Below are 22,539 nucleotides of genomic sequence, written 5' to 3'. Positions count from 1 at the left end.
GTTGAAAGGTGCATCCTCGCCCAAGAGACAGAGGCCCTGTGGTGTTCTGTTCTATAAAACTCCTGCTGCAATATGTGGCTCAGAGTGGACACTCAGTAAATAACATTATTATTGTTGTTATTACTCATCTTCAAATTCTTGACCCCAAGTTGTTGAACTGGCTTGGTTTCATCTGTGAGAGCTGGTGCTAACTTTGCTTTGCCCTGGTCTGACTGCTCACATGATTCACACCTTACTACGCACTTTCCTTTGGGTCTGTCTGACCTTTCTTCTCTCTCCCACCACAGGTGGCTAGAGGTGCAAGTAGCTAATCTCACATGTCCACAGCGCTGGGTGCAGTGCCTCCGGCTTCTTCAGGAAGCCATCTGGCCCGGTGGAGTTTTGCCTAAGTATCCACGGCCTGTAAGAACCCAGGAGCAGAAGGTGGCTACTGAGAAACAGGCTTTGCAGAGCCTGATGGGAATCCTGCCAGGTAATTGGACAATGAGATTGATTATACTGAGAACCATTCCCTCTCCGTCCTGTTTTGCCACCATTACCCCACACTCTTCCCCATTTGTAAAAGGACCTTGAATGTGGCTAGACTCAGAAACCTGTTGACCCCCCATTTCTCAGTCTAATTCTTTTACGCCTCACCCAAGTGATGTTGAGAGAATGGAAGGGATCACTATGACCACGCTGTAAGTAGTGGGTGAGAATCCTGCAGATATTTGGGGTACTAACTTGGGGGCCAGCCCGGGGAAGCTCTTCGTACACCACAGGAGCAGGTCTCAGAGCCATTCCCACCAGGCGAGGACTTCAGGTTCTCTGAGAGCTCATGGCATTTTGGACCAGGGAAGAAAATAGATCCCACAGGAGCTCAGCCTTGATAAATTAGAGCTATTGAGTAAGGTACATGGTCTTTAGCAATAGCTAAAAATAGTCTGAAGAGGGTTTTTTCCCTTCGCTCCGTCTAGTTTTTAGAGGGCAGGAAAGGCAGTTTGTTTTCTGTGGCCGTGCTGTGGGAAGCAGGGAACAGCGGTGAAGTCTTAGCTCTGGACAATGTTATTTACTCTTACTAACCTCTGTTCGCCAACCTAAACTGTTACATCAGAAGTACCTAAACTTTAGTAGCACATTACAAAAATTATTTCTTGAGGCCCATTCTTATTTAGATACCTAACTTAAGAAACATTTCATAGCTTTTCCCTGTTTTCTGAGGAGTTTAGTTTGGCTACGTAGTTCAGAGGTACGCCTGAAATACCCAATTTGAAAAGAGGTAGCAGATACCATGAGGAGATCATCTTAGAATCTAATGTTTCAGTGGTAACGCTAAAACGGCATCTGTTTTTCTCTCTTCAGATATTGTAGTAGAAATCCTTGGGGTGAACAAATGCCGGCTGAGCTGGAGTCTAGTCTTGGAGTCAGTACAGCAACCCGTCATGAACAGGTAGGCTGAAAATGTGTACCCAACATCAGCACAGGTGAAGCTGTCTCTGATCTCAGGCGTCCGAGGTTTCTTTTTTTTTTTTTGAGGAAGATTAGCCCTGAGCTAACTGCAACCAATCCTCCTCTTTTTGCTGAGGAAGACTGGCCCTGAGCTAACATCCGTGCCCATCTTCCTCTACTTTATTTGTGGGACGCCTACCACAGCATGGCGTGCCAAGTAGTGCCATGTCTGCACCCTAGATCCGAACCGGCGAACCCTGGGCCGCCGAAGCGGAACGTGTGTACTTAACCGCTGCGCCACTGGGCCGGCCCCATGTCCAAGGTTTCTAAGTGAACCACCCACAGTGAGAAGAGTGGGACTGCAGTCTTTCCTTGCCCTGGGCTCTGACTGCAGGCTGCGATGTCCAGGTCCGTGCACACTAAGTAAAACCCACCCTGCCAGCTTCTGAGCAGGTTGTCATCTGGTTGTAAGCTAGTGTTGGGGCCCCCCACTGTTTGCGTTTAGAAAAACTCGATGCAGGCCCCGGCATGGACCACAGAAAATGCCCTGTCAGCCTCCAGGCTTCTCAGTGTGCTTAATGGTTCTTGCTAATATCTACCAGGCCCTGTAAACACTGTGAGAACATCCCCTGGCCTGTGCATTACAGGATGTCTAGTGATTTCCAGCCATAGGTTCATGACCTCATAGCAAAGCTATGATTAGTATTGGGATCAGGAATTGTTTTTGCTTAATGTAAGGTAGACAAGATAAACAAGATAATGAGGTTGGATTCCCTTAAAGGGACCAGAAATGAAATGCTGAGTGAACACTCCTAGAACAATCTGGAAGATGTAGGTATTTCCCTGGCTGGTACCTTGGGACCTTGGGATAGAATGCTTCTGAAAAGTATGGAGCACTTCTCCACCTCTCTCAGAGCCTGTCCCAAAGCAGACTGCATCTATTAACTCCCAGTCCTCAAGGAACCTGGCTTTTGCCTCATTACCTATAAGGTAAGCTGTAAATCTATAATGATTAATTATGAGAAACAACAGTAATCAGAAGCTCTGAAAATTCTTAATAAGTTGATATCACAGGGATTTTTCCTCTCTGATAGTTCTTCAAAATATTGGGATCACAGCCTTTATTAGTTCAATGGAATTTTATTTCATGGCAGAATCTTCATCAAGCTATTGAAGTTCAGAGTCCACTAAGGGTATCAGTAATGGATGAGGAGGGAAGGGAAAATAAATGTTATACAGAGGATCTGATGTGTTTTGACTGAGCCAGACCCTCCTCTAAGTTGTTTTGTTCATTTATTTCAGGCATTTGATTTACTGCCTTTGGGACATCATCCTGGAATTCTTGGATCTCAGTGCCTCCCTTGAGGAGTCTACTGTAACCGCCTCTGCCTCCAATACCCCAGGCAACCTCAAGAGAATGGGTGTCTCCCCTTAGCCATAGGTTATTCACCCAGTCTTTGAAGGTTGGGAAAGGGGCGTTACTCTGCCGCCGAGAGACCAGTCAGGAAGCCTGTGTCCTCTGGAACTGGCTGTTGCTCGGAAGGCATGGGGTCTCAGCGGCACAGTTCTTCCCCCAGTTCTTCTCCATTTGTAGCAGGTGGCAGGGGGATATCTGTACCAACTGCATGCGTATCAATTTCCATACCTTTTTTGTGGTGTTTGGATTGTTGCTAGTGGGTAGATCCTGTTTCCTTTGGAAAAGGAATCTGTGAGGTAGAGAAATGAGCCCCTTTTGCCCCTCCTTTTCCCCTCCTCCTTAAGATTGTTTGCTGATAGCCTGGTCCTGTGCATCTGTGTGCCTAATCCACCAACACACAGGCTCTAGATAGACCAAGAAAAAACAACGGCCACTCTTCCTTGAAGGAGAAGACAATCTTCTGAGCTCTCTGTTCCCACCAGGAAACTCCGCATTCCTTCAGGACCATTCTTGAAAGCCAGACCCCTGGGTCTTACCTAGTTTCTCAACAATTCCAAAAGAGGGAGGGAAAACGTTTCTCAAGGGACTCCTTGCTCGTTGGCTGTTTTCCTACACATCAGCCCTATGGAGGATGCCGTTGAAGGCTGCTGCCCTGGGTGGCTACACTTTTCCTGTCCAGAAGACTTCAAAGCAGACTGCCAGAGCTTTTGGTAGATCCACCCCATCCTCCACACCCTTTCCTGAAAGAGAGTTGCACTACAGATTTTATTTATTAGCTTTACTCCTAACACCCTCAAGAACAATTGAGTTTTTTCCTTTGTGACCTTCTCTCTGTCTTCCTTCAACAAAATTGCATGGCAAGTTGCATATTCAGCCTAGTGCTTCTGAAGGGAAGAGAGACGCTTGCTACGTGGGTGAGAAAGCCCAAAGAGAAGGAAACCCCAGGGACTGAGGGGTTCTCTCTTCACAAGTCTGGCAGGGAACTTAATCTGCACCAATAAGATGAGCAAACTTACAGGGAGTTGATTACCCACAAAAAGCTCTTTGCTTCCTGTTCCTTAAGGATCTAGTTAGTCTTTAAGAACACCAGTGATGAAGGCAAAGGAGCTCTGTCAGGCTGCAGAGTCTGTTAGAAAAATGGAGCCATCAGGAGAAATTGTTGGTAGGAAAGGAGACAGGAAGTCGTGAGGAAAGTGCTACACGTTAAATACTTGTGACTAGCTGACAACAGAGGTTTAAGGAGTATCACTGGGAGACCTTTGCTCACCCCTCATACCTTGAGCTCCACACTTGCCTGTGAGTGCCCTGCTTTCACTGAGTTATGGATCCTCCTGTTCGGAGGAGGCCCTTGGAGTTAGATTGACAAGAACAGAGTGGGTCTGGAACAAGCGTCAAAGTTCTCTTCAACCCTGAAGTAGGTGGTATGGATACAATTAAAGTGGTTGATGGAAGAAAGTTGTGAAATCTTTTTACTTCTTTTCTCCCCCTCTACAGGCTTTTAACCCTAAAATGTGCTCTGCTGTAATCGGGAGGCTTTAGGTATGCTATTAGTGCCTAAAGGCAAGGAGGTGAAATGAGATAATGTCTCATGTCACCCTCTAGCCTTAAAAGTTGATTGTTTCAGTGACTTCATGGCTCCAAGGTTCTCAAAGCATCTCCCACCCTAGACGCTCACAGGCAGAAGCAGCTCAGTGTGTCTGCCTTTGGTGAGTGTTTGCAGGAGTGTGGAATTGCAGGCAATCAGTCCAGCCTGACTTACTGGAGCTGATCTTTCACCTCCTTCGGCTGGGGCCAAGATACTCTTCAGGATAGGTGGAGGTGGCCAGCTTGTTTGCTGTGCCCTTCTCCCCCCGTACTTTACTCTCATATGTACTTAGCCACCTATATCACTGTGCATCTCTGCTGCTAGTTCTGGCTCAGATGTGACATAAAACCAGCACGTAAGCTGACACACCATAAAATCCCTGTGCTTATAAATTCTAAAGAATCTTTTGATGCTTCCAACCCAAAGAAAACTTCTTTGTATGCTTTGTAAGAGACCCCACCTCTACTCCCTCTGCCCCCAAAGATAAGCTGTCCTCAGACTTTCCTTCTGCCCAGAAGGGAAATAATGGATATCGCTAAAGAAATAATCAAAACCCATCTGGCTTTGAAATGACCTGGCAAGTTTGGGTAGCAGGTTCGGGCAACAAGGAAGATAAGCATTTGGGAGAAAGCCACAGGTCTCAGGAAGAGATACTCCCAGCTGAGAGAGTGATTACAGACGGTGAAGAATTAGACTCGCACTAACCCAGAACATTCTTGATTCTTTTGCTCTACCCAGCCCATTGATTTCCAAACTACCACTCTTTGTTTGCTCATAACACCTAACAGCAGTCGTTAGGTCCTGGGTGAAGTAAAGGTATGTGTAAACATGGTCCCTGACTATATGAGTAGGATGCTTTTGACTGAAGTTAAACACTAGGAAAATTTATTTTCTTCCATTAAATCAGTACCTGAGTAGGTAAGCTCCAGGCATTGATGGATTCAGCACTTCTGACCTCATAAAGGGCCCAGATTCTTCCCATCTTTCTGCTCTGCCATTCTAAACATGTTAGCTCTGTTCTCAGACTACCTCCCTTCATGGTTGCTGCAGTTTGGGGCATCATATTCATACATAACAATATCTGGGAAAGAACAGACATCTCTTCCATGTTTTCTTTTAAAGAAACTGTTTCCCAGAAGCCCTTCAAGAATCCTCTTCTCGTGACTCATTGGTCAGAACTGTCTCCCCCAAGCCAATCCACTGACCTTGAGAACAGCGTTAGTAGGATTGGCCTGCAATGGTATTTACCCCCCAGTGAGGAGTCACCCTTCAGGAAGATTAAGTACCTAAGAAAAAATCATTAGATGTTAGCAAGGAAGAAGCAGAGAATGGGTGTTGATAGGCAATGTCTGTTATATGGGTTGTGGTACTAGCTAAGAGGCAACATTTGCTGAAGGCGCCACTTAAAGCACTTCACATGGCATTCTTCTTTAACCCGCACATCAACCCTGTAAGGTAGGTTCTATTATATATCCCCATTTTATAGATAAGGAACATGAGGCACAGAGAGGTCATGACTTGCCACAGTCACTTGTGAGGAAATGGCACAGCCTAGATACAAATCTTCTCAGTCTGCTCTCAAGCCTACATGCATGTTATCTCTGCCTTCCTTCTTACAAAACCAAATGAGACCAAGTTCTCACTTTTAAGGAGCCTATAGTCCAGTAGAAGAGTCAGCAGACTTTTTTGGTAAAGGGTCATAGAATAAATGTTTTAGGCCTTGTGGCCATATGGTGGTCTCTGTTGCACCTACTCAGCTCTTCCATTGTAGCATGAAAGCAGCCATAGACAATACATATACAAATGACTGTGGCTGCGTTCCAATCAACTTTATTTACAAAACAAGGCAGCTGGCCAGATTTGGCCCAAGAGTACTTTGCAGACCCCTTTTCTACCTAGTGAGTTAGAACAGTGCTTATCAAACTTTAGTGTGATTGTGATTAACCTGGGATTTTGTTAAAGGCCTAGTATGCTGCATTTTAACAAGCTGCCAGATGTGTATGCCAATGAGAATGCACATCTTCAAGCACACTTTGAGTATCAAGGGGTTAGAACACGGACAACTCCAATTGGGTGTGATCAATACACTACTAAATATATAGGAAGGCCACTTAATTGAGAATGAGGGACCATGGAAAGCCTGGGGTGTATCTGAACTGACTCTGGAAGGATTAATAAGAATTAGCCAGTGAAAGCATGGGGAGGGTGCCCAGATGGAGGGAACAATGAACAATGTGTGTAAAGACAGAGTAGTCACAAAAAGATAACTGTGTGGTTCCACTTCTCTGAGGTACCTACAGGAGTCAAGTTCAGAGTAGTTTGGTGGTCATAGGCGCTTGAGAGGATGAGGAGTTGTGTAATGGGTACAGAGTTTCAATTTTGCAAAATGAAAAAGTTTTGAAGATCTGAACTATACATTTAAAAGTGGTTAAGATGGTAAATTTTAAGTGTACTTTACTACAATCAAACAAAAAATTAAACGAAAACATAAAACATGGAGAGCTGCAAGTGGCGCAGCTTAGTAGGAGCACAGCATGCAGGAAGGGAGTGGTGAGATGAGGCTTGAAAGCTGCGCGGAGTCGGAAGGGCGAGGGCCTGCCTGGCTCGGTGTGCTAAGGAGATTGTTTGCCTTCTCCACGATGGGGACTCACTGAAGAATCTTTCTGAGGAGTATTTTTCATCAAGGTTGACAGTTCCTGCTCATGGCATACAAAGGGGTTTGATAAGGCACGTAAACAGCGCTTCTTAGTCCTACTCCTGTCTCAGTCACTTTCTGACCTCTTTAATTTCTTCAAATCTGTACCCGCTATTTTGTATATACGAGATAGCTTCAGGGGTCTATAGAGTATAATGACCTTAAGGCGATAAAGAAATCCTAGCTCTGCCACTTAATCAGCTGTGAGGATGTGGTCAGGTGACTTAGCGTCCTTGAGACTTAAATTTCTCTTAGAAAAAGGGACAAATACATTACAACCATTTTGAGAACTGAACAAGATCATAAAGAAGAAGGTTTATGAAGTACGAGTGCTGTGCTATGAGAATGTTGGTGACATTATTCCCCCATTCCTCTGCTGTGTGAGGGACCATTGGAGATGCATTACTTCAGGAACCCATCCAGCCAAGCTGTCCTCTGGCAAGCCTCAGGTTCCACGGCCCCTTCCGAACCTGCTGTTTATCCTAGTCTTCCTTTGTGCTGGAGAAAGATGTGTTTTTCTGGGTTGAGGACATGAAGGTTAGCCAACCCTGCTGGATACAAATGGGAATGGGAACCAGGGAGGGAGTGGTAACTGGGGAGGAAGGGAAACCATGATGCTCTTATGGTTGAAGGCCCAACTGGGCAAGGTCTGCCATAACTTGGCTCTTCTGTTTCCTTTCCACTGGGAGTGCCAGAAATCCTAGGGCAGTAGTTGCTCGCACTGCCTTTATGGGCAAGAGAATGAAAGCATAGAAGGGTGAATTCCAGCTAGCAAACCTCCACCATTCTTTTGTGGTATAAAGGATGGGAGATGCTGCTACACAAAAGAGTATTTCTCAGGAGAGAGCCAGTGACGGGAGACTAACCCAGTCATTGCTTCCACATCCTAAGACTTGTCTGATATTTCTTATTACATGAAAACAGCACTGGCTGGCTTTTTTTTTTTTTTTTTAAAAAAAGGCAAACCCAGAAGAATGTGTCAAGCAAGAAACAAGTGAACTCATCAGAACCTTTTTCCTGCTGTGACCTGATAACAACAGAGTTTGAAACTGAGGCAGCTCTGAAGTGGTGGAGGAAATTTGGGCACCAGGTCACCTTGGCAGATACACTGTGCTATTCTCAGACTTGCTGAGCCTCCTTGCCATCCTCCCTGTCCCTTCTGACTTGTCTCTGGTCTGAAAGGACATTTGAACTCTGCTTTCTTGGAACTGAAAATAAGCATGTGAGGGAATGCAGAGAACTACTCCTGGCTTTGATGTCTCTTTACCAACATGACAGAATCTGGTTTCTCCACATATCTTAATTCTTCAAACCTTACCTACAGTGCATCTGTCTAAGTCCCTAGTGCACTGTTTCTGGGATGTGGAAAGTTGGGAGGGAAAGATGAAAGAAAAAAGTAAACAGTATCAAGAACCAAACTTAAAAAAACATATCTTGAAGTGACATTATCTATTTGTTTTAACCCAAAATAGACTTTTTTGTCACCAGTGTGTTTAGGAAATGCAAGCTAATTTTAATATTACAGTATTATAATGATTAAGCAGGTAAGTCTGTGGCTTATGTGTAAATAATCCACGCTGGCTTTTTTTCCTTCCCTTTATGTTCCATGCAGTTGTTGCACGCTGTTATTACAAGCAACGGAGAGTTGGCTGTAATTACTTCCAGACGCTTGGATTAATCAATGAGGGTAAAGGCCAGGCTAGATAAACATGAAAGTCTGCAGTTGCAGATAAAGGCGCTAACGTGTCTGCAGAAGCTTTGACTTATCTGTGCTGGTTGAATTGGATTCAGTGATCTGTAAGCCCCGGTAAGCAGCACTTTTGCTCGTGCCCCTTGAAGAATCGTCCTGTCCCCGTAGTTAGCTAAAAGGTTAACCATGATTTAGCAAGATGTCTGCCTTTCATATCTTGCCATTAGGGAGGATGGGCCTTATTAAGAAAAAAAACAAAAACCCTTTTGGAGTTTACAAATACTCACATGGAGTCCAAATTCAACAGTGATGGCAGGCCAGTTCCTTTCCAGCTTCATGTGGTTGTATCAGAAGTTTACCTTCTATTATCTATGACTACAAATAACTCTTTCAAGATTAGCCTTCATTAAGGCTTCGTATGTCTGTAGGAGAATCACGTGGGCTTGGTTGGCAGTAGGACTCTTACATAGGGAAGAATGTATTATGGAGATGGTTTAGGCAGGAGGTTGGATGAGAAGTTTTCACAGAAATCTTGGGGCTTGCATCCTGCTCTCCTGCTTCTGTCCTTTGGCCCATGCTCTTCTTCCGCCACGTAGATTACCTTCTTTTCTCCAGCTGGACACAGGTGGGCACCCTCTATCTGTCAGGGCCAATTCAAGTTCCACTTTCCCCATGAAGCTTTATCTGATTGTGCCAGCCAAAACTCTCTCTCCTTCCTCTGAATTATTTACACTGCCTGTCAGATCAATGTGCATATATACGGGGACTTCACTAATAGAATTCTTCAAGGGCAAGGAGCATATCTTCTATCTGTTTTAGTCTCCTTCTATACCTACGCCTCCTCAACCTTCCCATGTATATACCTAGTGCATAGTAGGTACAAAATAAATACTGAAGCTCATTTAATTAAGGAAGATTATTCTTATTGACTTTTAGGAGGTAAAATATGTGAATAAATTCAATGAAAGAAGAATTTGCTGGAGACAAAAGCTGGCGAGAGGGATGAGGGGGAGGCAAATTTTCATTTTTAGGACTCTATATCTTTATTCAGCAGCAAATAACGAGTGAAGAAGTTTGTTTTTGTATTTCCTATGCCAAAATCCACATGGTTTTATAACAGTACTGTTTGCAGTCTAAGTATGTGGGCCTAAGGTTTTAAAACTGTATGCTTTTTAAAGAAAATTGGTCCTGATTTGAAAATGGTTTTTAAAATCATCCAGGCACAAAATTACCCAACATACCCTGTCTGCTCCCTGGTCCCCACCTTCACCTACTCTTTCTCTCACTGCAGTCAGAAAACAAAAATAATCTGCCTGCAGGAAATATTCTCAACTACTTCCTGCCCCAGACAGAAATTTGTAAGGAATGCAATTACCGTGAAGGGAAAGACAACTTTCTCTTCCATTTTGCTGCCTGACTCCTTTAAAGTTATCTTGGAAATCCTTTGGTGTCAGATTTAAAATTCTTCATTTCACACTTTCTCTAACAGCTTATCTAAGCAATGTCTAAGATACTACAAGGAAAACACTTCAAAGACAAAGTAATAACCTTGAAGGAGAGAAAGGATAGCATAAATGTCTCCTCGCTCTTACAGGTGTTTGCGATCTTCTCCACCACATTTGCTGCTGCAACTATTTGCCCAAACAACAGATCAAAACTAGGCAGCTGCTATAAGAATGAAAACTAATGAGTCTAAGATATCTGGGTTAGCTGCAGGTCAGCGTGTTGGCCCTGTGGGGATAAAATCACCTGCTGTTTCTGGGTCCCAGAACGAGCCTTCAGGCCGTGATTTGAAAGAGGGCAAGAGCAGGTAAAGGAGCAAAGGAGGAAGAAGTTTAGTCTGAGAATTGAAACAATTGCTGCATTTCATGAAAAGAAGGAAACTCTAGACAGTTTAGTGCTTGAGTCATATATTGTCTTAGAGCAGGCCTGCATAAGAAGGACCCCGGCTGCTGTGGGCTGGAGCCCATTTCTTGTGCCAGTGCACATTTGCACAACACGTGATGGGGAATAGTCTCCAGAGCCAAGAGTGGCTGTGTATCCACCCTAGGGCAGGTTGGTCAGTCTCCAGTGTAAACCTCCTTGGGATTAACCACTTATTCCAGTGTAGAGCATTGAATAATTAAGACCAGATCTGTTCCAGACAGCTTTGTACATCCTGCCTATGGTGAGGACCCAAAAAGTTTCCTTTTCGGTGATCCGTTTCGAGGAGATAGAGAAAGCTGTTGCTCTAATGTTTGAAACAGAAGTCCTCCCCATGTACAGGTGTGTACCGTGTACAGATGTGGGTTTGTGAGTGGCATATGGCCTTTACAAGACAAGAGCTTGTCTGCACAGATAAGAGGGGAGAGATGTGTGCATGTGTGGACAGCGGTAATATCTGTGACCTTAATGCTCAAAGAGCAGGGCTGTGCACCTCCTTTTAGCCATCTGGAGAAGACTGAGGCAAAAATGTATGTTTCAGCAAGCTCTGCACACTGAGGTTTGGGTGTGGAAGAATGCCCACTCTTCGGGTGGAGTGACCTGAGTTCTTTATAAGATTAGAGTTTCTGTGGATTTTTCCCAAGTGATAGAAATTTTCCTCATCTAGCCTCTTTCTCATCTAGTCTCTTTCATAGCAGGCAGCCTTGGACCAATAGTTTGCCTCACCCAATTCCCTCTCTGTGTTTATTTCTGAAACCCTTTTCTTAAAAACAAAACTAAATAAACAAGAACAGAAAAAACATTTTTTTTTAAACTTCATATGTCTGTCATTTCTCCTTTTTCTTTTTCAGCTCCAAAATTGCTTTCTCTTTATCCCTAAATTTTTCTCCTATATCAGCTTACCAATATTTGAGGGTTGACCTGACTGCTGCAATCGTCTGTCTTTTTGATAAATTAATATGGACATCAACTTAAGATTACATGGAAAGGTTAAATATTTCTTGTGCTTGACTCCACATTCAGTATTCTATGAGGAAGATTGCCCTAGTATTGCTTTGTGTGAAATCGGAATAAGCACCAACCCTAAGATTAAACATTTTGATAAATTCTTTACATGTCCCAAACTATTCACACAATGTTATGGACTAAATGTTTGTAGCCACCCCCCCACGAAAATTCGTATGTTGAAGCCCTAGCCGCAAATGTGATGGCAGGAGGAGGTGAGCCTTTGGGAGGTAATTCGGTTTAGACGAGGTCCCAGGGGTGGAGCCTCCTGAGGGGATTAGTGCCCTTGTGTGCAAAGGGAGGCGCACCAGAGCAGCTGCTTTCCTCGCGTGCATGAAGAAGAGCTCACGTGAGCACATGGTGAGAAGGCGGCCACCTACAAACCCAGAGAAGAGGCCTTAGGATGAAGCCTGCCTTGCCAGCACCTTGATATTGGACTTCTCAGCCTCCAGAACTGTGAGAAATAAATTTCTGTCATCTAAGCCTCCTGATCTATGGTATTTTGTTATGGCGGCTCAAGCTAAGGCATCCAACTAGAGAGTTTACCCATGTAAATCTCTTCCCCTGATTTTAAGTCCAGGTTCTGAGACTCAGAGAGTTTAGTAACTTGGTAAGCTTTCCATGGAAAAACTGTTGTAAAAGCAGTTCAGACTAAAAAATGTAAGATAGCTTCTGGAGATATTGCTAAAGCTTTCCTCTCCCTCAAATCACCTCTCCAAGTTCCGCCTCCTAGAGAAACTTACTGAAAACTGGCTAGAAAATGCTGAATAATGAATGCTCAAATGAGAAAGATGATGTGTAAAAGCAAAAAACTGTTGCTAACTGCATCCATTCACAGATCTATGCCTTTTGCCTGTTTGCACTGGTAAACAATATGTAATAAGTTCCTTTTTAAAAAATAAAACATAATTAAACAAGTTTATCTTAAATTGGCTGGACTTAGCACAAGTTGCTTGAAACATACCCAGCTGTCTTCCCTGAGAAGCGCTTCCAGTGGTCAAGAGTCTGTCCTAACTTGCCCCTCACAGAATGCCTGTCTGTCTGCCCTGCTGGGCTGTAAGCCTCTTGAAGGCAGATTGTCTTGTTTATGATAGTTTCTCCAGCATTAAGTACCACACCATGGCACCTCACTATTTTCACCTTATATATTCTATCGTCTCAAATTCTTGGAAGCCTTGGCTGGTTCCTCTGTCCTCTCCACATAGGCTCATGACGGACTTTGCCTGTACACAGTTGCTTGATCCATAAATGAAGTTGGCAGCTGCCTTGTGTCAGTGAGTAACGTTTTTCTTTCCTCCTGGTGAGCTTGGAATCCTCATTGCCATCTGGCAATTTTCTTTCCATCTTCACACACGCACAACAGAGCCCACACCCCTCATAATCCCCTAGCCTAAACCAGCTGACAGCAACACCACCAAGTTCCATGTGAGCAAAGGTGAATCTTTAGGCTTTTATCTTCCCCAGACCATACCTGTGCTGTGAAAATAGACCAACTTCTCAATTTGTATCTTGAGCGAGTTTCCTCGCTACAGCAGCCTTCATCTGAAATGGTGAAGCTCTGATGGACCTGTTGCCACAGTAACCAGCTAGCTCCTGACTCTAATGCCTTTTGAGACTGACTGTCTAATCTGAGGTGGAAATGTCCCCAGAAGCGCACCCCAGCTGGCAGCTCTTAACTATGACCCATGTCGTAAGCACATATCCAGCTGGAACCTCTTGGTTGCTGGGGTGAAAGGGCCTCTTTAACACCACAGGGGAAATCTGATGAATTCTGGGTTCAAAAAATGGTGCTGATTTTTCTCCTCAGCAGACATACTCTCCAATCCCCAACCCAAACCCTGGTGAGAGGTGTTTTTTCCCCTTTTTATTACATTTTGTGTTGTTTATAATGATAAGCTAAAGTGAAAGGGAGCAAGGACACTGAAGAATTTGGATTATCTTCCTGTCAGGAGGGGAGGATCTCTGCCACCAGTATGTGAACCGGGAAGGCAGGGAGGGAGGGGAGCAGGAAGTCAGCTTCGTGGGGGCTTGTTAGGAGTTGGTGGCTGTAATTGATTGTTTCAGCTCACAGGGACACACAGCACCATACATGGGTGCTAATTTCAGTATTAAAGGAAGGTAGGCCTTGCCACAGGAAAGCAGATGATTAATAGTATCCATGAGACCCATATAGAGTGTACCTATTTAACTCTTTAGGCACATAAAGGCAGAGAAAGACCATTTCAAAGATAAGCTTTAAAAAAATCACCTGACATTCTTTGTAATTGTCACAGGGGCGTGATATGGATCTTTAACAACTTTCCACTCACCCCAAACTCAGCCAGAAGGGGAGCACTGAAATGGGGAGGAGCACACATTCGCCTGGGCATCAGAAGAGCCAGCTTCCAGTCATGGGTCACAGTGATCTTGGACAAATCTCCTCACCTCCCTGAACTTTGGTTTCTTTCCTTCCGTACAGAGAGGCTGCACTGGATAACAGATGAGACCTGGTCAGCTCCATAACATCAGAGAGCAAAAGCTGTGCCTTCCAGTTCTTGGCCAGTTTCCGGACCTGTGATGATGCTCTCTGAATGTTTGCCATGAAAATGATTATATTTCATCTTGACTTTTATCTCAGTAGAAATTTTCTTCTACCTCATTTGGATCTGAATTTGAGGAAGGAAGGAAGCCTATGAAAGTGAGGAAGGAAAGAAGCTTTGAGATACTCTTGCTGAGAGAGTGTCTTGACTTTCTCTGAGTGCCTAGGATAAAAAGTTCCTATCCTACATTTTCCTTCTTTAAGCCTGCCAAAATCAAATTGATTAAGCGTGCCATACAGATTTGAAGAATAAGCCACATCTCCAAATTTTCATGGAGTTCAAAGACCTTTTCACCTCCAATTAGCCTTTCTCAGGATGATAGTAGTATTGATAATCAAAGTATATACTTTTATTTTTTATTTTCCAGAGTATTTTCCATCAATCATCTCATTTTATCTTTCCATCATTCCCTCGAGGAATGTAATACTTTACAAAAGCATAGGACTTTCTAAGTTACAAAGTATTTCATATCCAATATCTTATTTAGATCTTGACAATCACTTTTTAAGGTAATTTGGGACGTTATTAGTATCCTCATTTTACTGAAGAGGAAACTGAAATGCAGAGAGTGTGCACCTTGCCCAAGATCACTTGCCCACTTTTTCAAGGGGCAACAGCACAGGATTAAGAAATTGGCTCTGGGGGCTGGCCCAGTGGTGCAGCGGTTAAGTTCACACGTTCCGCGTCGGTGGCCCTGGGTTTGCTGGTTAGGATCCCGGGTGCAGACATGGCACCGCTTGTCAAGTCATGCTGTGGTAGGCGTCCCACATATAAAGTAGAGGAACATGGGCATGGATGTTAGCTCAGGGCCAGTCTTCCTCAGCAAAAAGAGCAGAATTGGCAGCAGATGTTAGCTCAGGGCTAATCTTCCTCAAAAAAAAGAAAAAAGAAATTGGCTCTGCGCCAACCAGGTTAGAATCCCAGCTCTGCCATTGGTCAGTTCCTTGTCCTTGGGTAAGTGATTTCAAATCTCTGTGCCTTAGTTTCCTCATCCATTAAATGGGAATGATAATGGTACTCTCCTCACAGAGATTGTGTGGGAGAAGGGGCTAAATGAGTTAATATCTTTAGGATCCTTAGAACAAGCTGTAGCACAAAAGGCATAATAAATGTTGGTCATTATCATTCACAAAGTCAAGTCAAGACTAGAACCTGAGTCTTCAGTGTTAATCTTCAACGTTTAAGTGAAAAACTCATCCAAAGTCTTTCTGTTCATTAGGTCTAGAACTAAGGTGTCCCGGAACTCTGCGTAGTCCTTTCACCATTAAACCATGCTGCCATTGCTCTGAGCAGAGTATCAACCTTAAGTTGATCCATCTTAAGTTTTAAAATTTATAAACCAAGCACTCTCATCCAATATGACAGACAGCCTAAAGGCAGATTCTCCCACTCTTCTGGGGAAAGGGTCTTCTACCTTCAGTTTTCAGAGGGAAAAATGCTGAGGATGATGCATGCTTCTTACTACTTTGAGGCCTTTTCTCATGCTATTTGTCTGCTGGAATAGTCTCTCTTCTTTTCCTTCCTATTGCAATTATCATCAGTGCCAAACCACTCAATATCTGGCCATTTGTTTATGGGTCCCTGAGTATAAGCCTTGTTTTTTGCACCTTCATTACGCACTCCTTCAGAGGACAGACTTTGTTGTGTGTAGGTTTGTATTCTCCATTGCACATAGCAAAATGCTCAGTAAATGGTAGGTTCATAAATGGTTCTTGATTCATGAATTGATTGATTGTTTAACGGGCTGATATAGTGGGCTCTCCAAGTGGTTGACATTGTCCCTACTTCTTAGGTGCAAGTTCAGGATGATCAAAGAACTTGCCTGGATGGCATTCAACACCATAGTGCCTGAAGAAGGGTAGAAGTTTCAGGAGCTATCTGTGCGGGGAGGAACAGGGACTGGGGAGGGAGAAAGTTCATCCTGCACTCCCACCAGGCCGTCTGCCACAAAGCCTCCGAACCTGGTCTGTGCCACTGTCTGACCTCACATCGTGTGCATGGAAAACACAGTCCTGAGCTGGGGCTTGCCCGCTTGCCCACCGTCTGTACCCTTTGTAGTGCCCTCAAACCAGACATGACCTTGTTCTACAGTAAAAAACAAGTGAAAGGCATCTGCCAGGGTCACTTGGCACCAAAGTCCTGCAACAGAAGGGGCTCCACTTAAAGGGCAGCTCAAATCCAGGACATTAAAATAACCCAAATGGTGTCGTTTTCTGATCAAATGCCTTTCCCTGTCGGGTTTGTGATTTTTGAGCCTGAGAATGTCCCCTCCGGGCTCAGGTTTCTCTGCTGTCACACTGGTCTCAGGCCTGGAATGTGAGCACTGGCCGTTGAGGTCTGTTGTAACTATGTCACAATCCCAAAATGGAGAGACATTATCTCATAGACAGTGGCAGCAGGCGGGCACCAGTGTGTTGCTGGCAGGCACAGCTCAAAATCCGGCCCTGAGAGTATTCCACATCCACACTTCTCAGTGGACAGACGGTCTGAGGCCCCAGACTCCAATCACTGCCCTAGTAAATTAAGGTCTTGCAAATCTTCCTGCCCAGGAGTAGACACAGGAAAACACAGGATGAGATGGAGATAGGCTCATTTTTGGACAAGTCATGTTGGTTTGCAGACAGGTGATCCCTGGTGGACAGGCCTTTGAGCATCTAGAGGGCTTGGTCAGAATGCAGAGCAGCCATTCACACCACAAAAGACATGCTCAATGTAGTGCTAGGCTGCCATCCTTCCTTTGCTGGGCCCCTGTGGGCAGGATGGCTTTACCAACAGCACAGGTGAGGGCCTGGTGGCCTGTGAGGTAACCATCCCTTTCGGCACTTGGAGAGGATGAGGTCCCAAGGAGAAACCATTAACCATTTCTTAGAGGAATAGAGAGCATCAGAGTCCTAAACATTTTGCTCACGCAATATCTTGGGGACGAAGAGAAGCACTTTCTCATCCAGCCTTAGAAAGAGAGGTCATGCCTCATCCTTGCCTCCTTGGTTAGCCTGTTTCTACCACGTGTTTCCTAGGGCTCTGCTATGAGACACTTGTTACAACCAAGCCATTTTCCAAATAGGTCCTGACCACTGCTATCTTCCCCTCTGCTCACTCCTTCCTTGACTGCGGAGTCTTCCTCTGCTCAGTTTGCCCTTTCTTCAAGGTCCAGATTTGAATCCTCCTGCTGGGCGAGGTGTCTGAGGCCCCAGCCTCCAGTCTCTGGAGCTCCTCCAGGACAAGTCTGCACTGGGCACTTGATCCTTGTCACACGACTCCTTCCACCATCACCATCACACATGTGGATTAGCACACGTTCGGTTAAAGGGTCCTTCAGTGCAGAGGCTGTACTTTATCTCTGGGTACACCCAGTGCCTAGCAGCGTGCTCACAACACTGACTGTTAACAACATACTGACTCTGCAATGGCTTCCCATCACACTTAGCATCAAAACTTAGGATGGAATCCAGTGGTACAGACTCATTCCCTAAGTCCCCGGTCTCCTAGTCTCCTTCCAACACACTGAGCATGGTGCATCAGGCCTTTGCTCTTGCTCTTTCCTCTGCCTGGCATGGTCCTTTCTTGAATATCCAGTGGCTCACTCTCTCACTCCATTGTCTCTGCCCAAATGCCACCTTCTCAGGTGACTGTCCTATCTAAAAAATAGCATTCCTTATCCTATAATCCATATCCTGCTTTATTTTTCATCCTAGCAGTTATTACTAACTGATATTATACTAGATCACATTACACTATGTATTTATACTTTTTATTCTGTGTGAACCCTATAAGAATGCAAGCTCCATGAGGACCAAGACCTTGCTTTATTCCCAGCTTGTCCTGGTGTCTCCAGCAGTGACAGGAGTATTGGGGGTGCTCACCACTGGTTGAATGAAGGCATGGGAAAATGAATGAGCAAATGAACATTCCTCTGTAAAGTAAGGACCATGATGGGCGGTAATGTGACATGCAGTCAACTATGGGATGATACTAGGCTTCCTTCCAAAGAACTGAAGAGCAGTAGAACCATGAAGGTCCTCGAAAGTAGGTTGACCCCCAACTGTACAGAGAAGGAAACGGAGTCCCAGAGAGAGAAAATGAATGGAATGAACACTTGGAAAATCAGTATCTCCGACTTCTAATAGTTTCTTCCTAGAAGATCTAATCTTCCTAGAAGGTCTGATGTGACAATTAATCTGAACAGACTCTGAGCTATCAATTTGCTACTGGTTTTGCATTAGAATAATTTTTATTAAAATCAAAAGCAAAACAAACAAGAGAAAAGGCCAGTAGCATAAAATTTCAATTCTTTGTGCCTCACGTGTTTTGAGCATCATTACTGAAGAGGAAGCCTTTTCTGCTTTTGTCCAGTATCCCTTCAGTAGCCTAGATGTGTACAAATATTGGGACATTGTTTCTTCATTCTTCCCAACCTTTGTGTGTTAGGCAGGACCCAGCAGGACTGTCTGCATTTGGAATAAAGAGGAAATCCAAACATATGCCCAAAACTAAGCTGTAGCCAGGGCTCCAGGTCTTCACTTGGCCTTCTCCCTGGGTACCTGTGAAATACTGACTGTGGGTCATTGAAAATGGGGTGGACCCCACTCAGTGCTGCTGCGAATGGGTCAGCTGCACTGTGGATGTCAGTGTTCATCAAACAGCCATTCTAGATGATCCTCTTTTTAAAAAAATTCTCCAGAGAGTTCTAAGAAAGTCCCACCCCACCCAGTCACAGTCTTCTCTATGAGTTGGCCCTTGAGAGTGACTGCCCCCTTGCTCTCTTTGTAAGATTGTGTTTGACAGCCATGAAAACCAATAGTTCAACAGCAATAATTTCTTGGCAGGACAGATTGGCATGAGACTTTTCCCAAACAAAATAAGCCTTTCAGGGAAGTGTATTTCAAGTTGGGCTCTCGCATTCCCAAGACACTGAGATTCTTGTACGGCTGACACAGGAGCCGAGGGCGAGCGCCCTGGAGGGCTGTCAATGACTGTCGATAACACGACAGAGCCGAGGGAAGATTCAGGAGCCTGGTATGTCGCTGAACAGTTCAAACAGGGGTAACTGGAAATGCCATAGGACTCCTTTGGGGGAAGGGCTTTTTACACTCCTGCCTGCTGTTCCTAAATGGCCTTGTTGTTGACTTCAGTTCTGGAGGAGGGGCGTGTGGGTCAGAAGAGCATCCCCCTCCTTTCCTTCCACTTCTTTTCGCTACCCAATTCCTTTCCATCGTTCTCCACAATTCTTTCTTCACCACCTACCACCGTTTTCACTGCTGTATGTGCCACTTAGAGGGGCTCTCTGGGCATTTTTGTCACCAGGGAGCATGCCATGTCACCTATGCCTGGCAACTTATTACATCATATGCCTCTGATCATCTGCATCCTAAGTTGTTATAAAGCCTAGATTTGGTTCCAGTGCACAGGTCCACAATATGACTCAAACATCAAAGGTGGAAATGTCCCTGGGGGCATCATTGTTAGCTGTGACATTGCTATAACCAAGTCGCTTTTGCGCTGGGTCTTTTGAAAGTCCACAAGAGGGCGCCCAAGACCTCCCAAGTCAAGCCACAACAGGTGGCATCGAGGCCAGGAGGTGGCGCTGTTGCCTTAACTATCAAGAAGGTAGTGGCTCCGGCTTAGGGTGGGCTGTGACCATCCCGCTGGGCGGCAGATAGCGCCGCTGCGTGCAGAGGGTGATCGCTGGAGAGGATGCTTCGCTGTCCCAGCCAAACATCGCATCCCCACCCCGAGAAGCAAAATCAAGCTCCAGCTAGCCTTCTTCTATGGAAAAACTCTAGGTGAGGAACCAGAATTCCTGAGTTCTCTTTCTGGGACTGCTACTTTGCAAGGAAATCACTTATTCTTTCTACCCCACAGCTTCTTTGACCTTCCATGTGCTCAACCGACATAAATTAAGAACATATTTTGTAGTGCTAGGTGGGCTTAGGACTCAGGAATAAAAAAGACAAAACTTCAGTCCTGGACAAACTCATTGTCTGCAGGATAGGGAGGGGCAGACGCACGATCAGAAAGTCACAGTGAAGAGGGATATGTAGAGACAGGCACATTCAGATGCACACGCGAGGAGATTTCCCCCAGTCTGATGGGGGTTTTTGGTGAGTCTAGGCAGAGTCTCAGAACTGAGGAGGAGTCACGTTGGTAAAGAAGCTTGGGAAAGGGCAGTCTAGGCAGAAGCGCAGCGAGGTAAGACACAGCGTGGTGGGTGAGTGAGGCTCTCCTGTGAGGGTGCAGTAGTAAGAACAGACCTGGATGAAGACACAGGGGCCCAATGGGTGGGGATTGCAGACCTTGTCCAGATGTCCCTCTCCAGGCTTTGTAGTCAACATGCTCTAAAAAAGGGAGCATTACAAAAACACTGGTGTCCTTAACGTGTGTATTTATTTATAGGTACATAAATCTGCACTCACTTGGAGCTAAATAAAGTAGTCTGCGAGGGCGAAGAAGAACTGGGGAGATGCTGGAACGATATCCACCCTAGGCTGTGCTTCGCCTTGACAAGGAGCGGTCCCCAGGCACTGTTGTTCTCTCTTTTCCTCCCTAAGCAAGAAATACAATAAACTCATTAGGATACGGACTTGTTAAGATCTAAAATTGAAGAACAACCATATATTTAGCGAGATATTTATGCACATTATTTATGTAAGATAACTAATAATGGATTTATAAAAGTGTGTATTGTCATTTATTCATCAAAACATCACATTTTATAGGTGAGAAACATGAGACAGGTCACACGGTTCATAAGCAGTGACACTGGCACTCCCGTCTGGGCTTTCTGATCTCTCCTCCTCACCAGGCGGCTTCACTCTGGGTCCTTACGGGCCTGGCCGCTGGGCTTGGAAGGCAAGTCCAGCATCGTTGGTACTCAGTGCGTTCACCCACTCGGTGACCTGGAAGGCCTAAAGATAGGGGTGAATGTCTCACACACAAGGCGGTCATTGACAGAAAGAGAGACACCCAATTGCTGGTTTCAATTTTTGTTCTAAAACCCCCTGACCTTCCAATATGAGTGCCAGTTGGTCACCGGCATTGACATTGATGGAGCATACAGTACGCCATGAGTTCTAGAGAAATCAGAGGTTTTCACATGTCCTACTGTACGGGGCAGCATGGCCAGGGCAGTAATTCGGTGGGCCATACGATGCTTTGTTGGCATCCGGGGTGATGTTGCAGGGAGGGCCATCTGTGAGTGTCTGTGACTTGGTGTACCCTTAGTTAAAATGGCATCCTTCCCAGAGACTTGGTCTCCAAACAGAAAAAAGCCTGAAGTTTCATTTTTTAAAGTTCCTGCTGCAGAGATCCCTCGCCAGAGTACTGAAGCTTATGGAGAGAATGTTTTTAATCAACTAAGTGTCCTGAAGTGCTGCGCAAAGTTCCCGGAAAGAATAAAGCCACCAGTGGAGCAGGGAGAAGTGGAAGTCTAGCAAAGACAAATGAAGGACCTCATACTTGACATCTCTGGAAAGAAGCTAAATGCAGCAAGAGGACTGTGACGGAGGCAGGCTATTAAAAAAAATTAGCAGTTCCTGAGAATGGAACCAAGGACATGCAAATGGTCCGCAGAATAACATGTAAATTAGCATCAGATTTCCAAAGAATCTTTGAGTTGAGAGCCTAGAGACCATCTCTCCGAAGTTCACAATCTGTGGATGATGGTACTGAACCCCACAGAGGGAAACAACTTGCTTTAATAGAAATAGCTAACATCAAATTGGGCTCACAGCGTGTCAGGGCCTCACTTTGGTGCTCCAAACTCATTTAATCTCCCAAAGAGGGATTTTCAGAGGGGGGCATGGAAGCTTCGAGAGGTCAAGTAGTTTGCCCAGCTCATCTAGTTACTAAGGGGTAGAGCTAGGGCTCAAACCCAGGCAGTCTAGCTCCAACCCATCCTCACAACCATGTTGCTGTCTTGCCAGCTCCAAGAGTCAGCACAAATCAGTGCCAGAACCAGAACTGAAGCCCCGATACCCAGTTCCTAGCGCCCATTCCCCCCACCATCTTGCTCTTTCCTCATGGAGGCCCGGAAGGTTCTCCCCTCAGAGCCTGGGCCCTTGCTGGCCCCTCTGTCTGGAATGTTTTCTCCTAGATGTCCACAGAGCCTGTTCCCTCAGTTCCTTTTCTGACACCCAAATAAAGTAGCAACACCCTCCCCGCTCGGCAGCCCCTCCCTCTGCTTCATGCACAGATGACAGTTGCCACCGTCTCCTTGCT

General features: G+C 45.1%; 1 protein-coding gene and 1 long non-coding RNA gene across 6 annotated transcripts in view; both read left to right on the top strand.

Annotated features, from left to right (window-relative positions):
• SNX19 (sorting nexin 19) overlaps positions 1-20,999 on the top strand; it is a 57,779-nt gene extending 36,780 nt beyond the window's left edge. For 3 of the 5 annotated variants that reach the window (XM_001917928.6, XM_070272990.1, XM_023645150.2), the window contains 3 exons: positions 288-472; positions 1,342-1,429; positions 2,731-4,300. In XM_001917928.6, the coding sequence (XP_001917963.4) occupies positions 288-472; positions 1,342-1,429; positions 2,731-2,863 (406 nt within the window). In that variant the 3' untranslated portion in view covers positions 2,864-4,300. Of the gene's footprint in view, positions 1-287; positions 473-1,341; positions 1,430-2,730; positions 4,301-20,715 lie in introns of those variants that run through there. The other 2 variants (XM_023645147.2, XM_023645149.2) reach the window with 2 other exon arrangements.
• LOC138925002 (uncharacterized) lies at positions 8,738-12,660 on the top strand. Its single transcript, XR_011440571.1, has 2 exons — positions 8,738-8,932; positions 11,590-12,660. It is a non-coding gene; the product is annotated as an uncharacterized lncRNA (long non-coding RNA).
• Positions 21,000-22,539: the final 1,540 nt, after the last annotated feature.

Source organism: Equus caballus, chromosome 7, assembly GCF_041296265.1.
Source record: "Equus caballus isolate H_3958 breed thoroughbred chromosome 7, TB-T2T, whole genome shotgun sequence".
NCBI lineage: Eukaryota > Metazoa > Chordata > Mammalia > Perissodactyla > Equidae > Equus > Equus caballus.
This window is presented reverse-complemented; position numbering and strand designations above follow the sequence as displayed.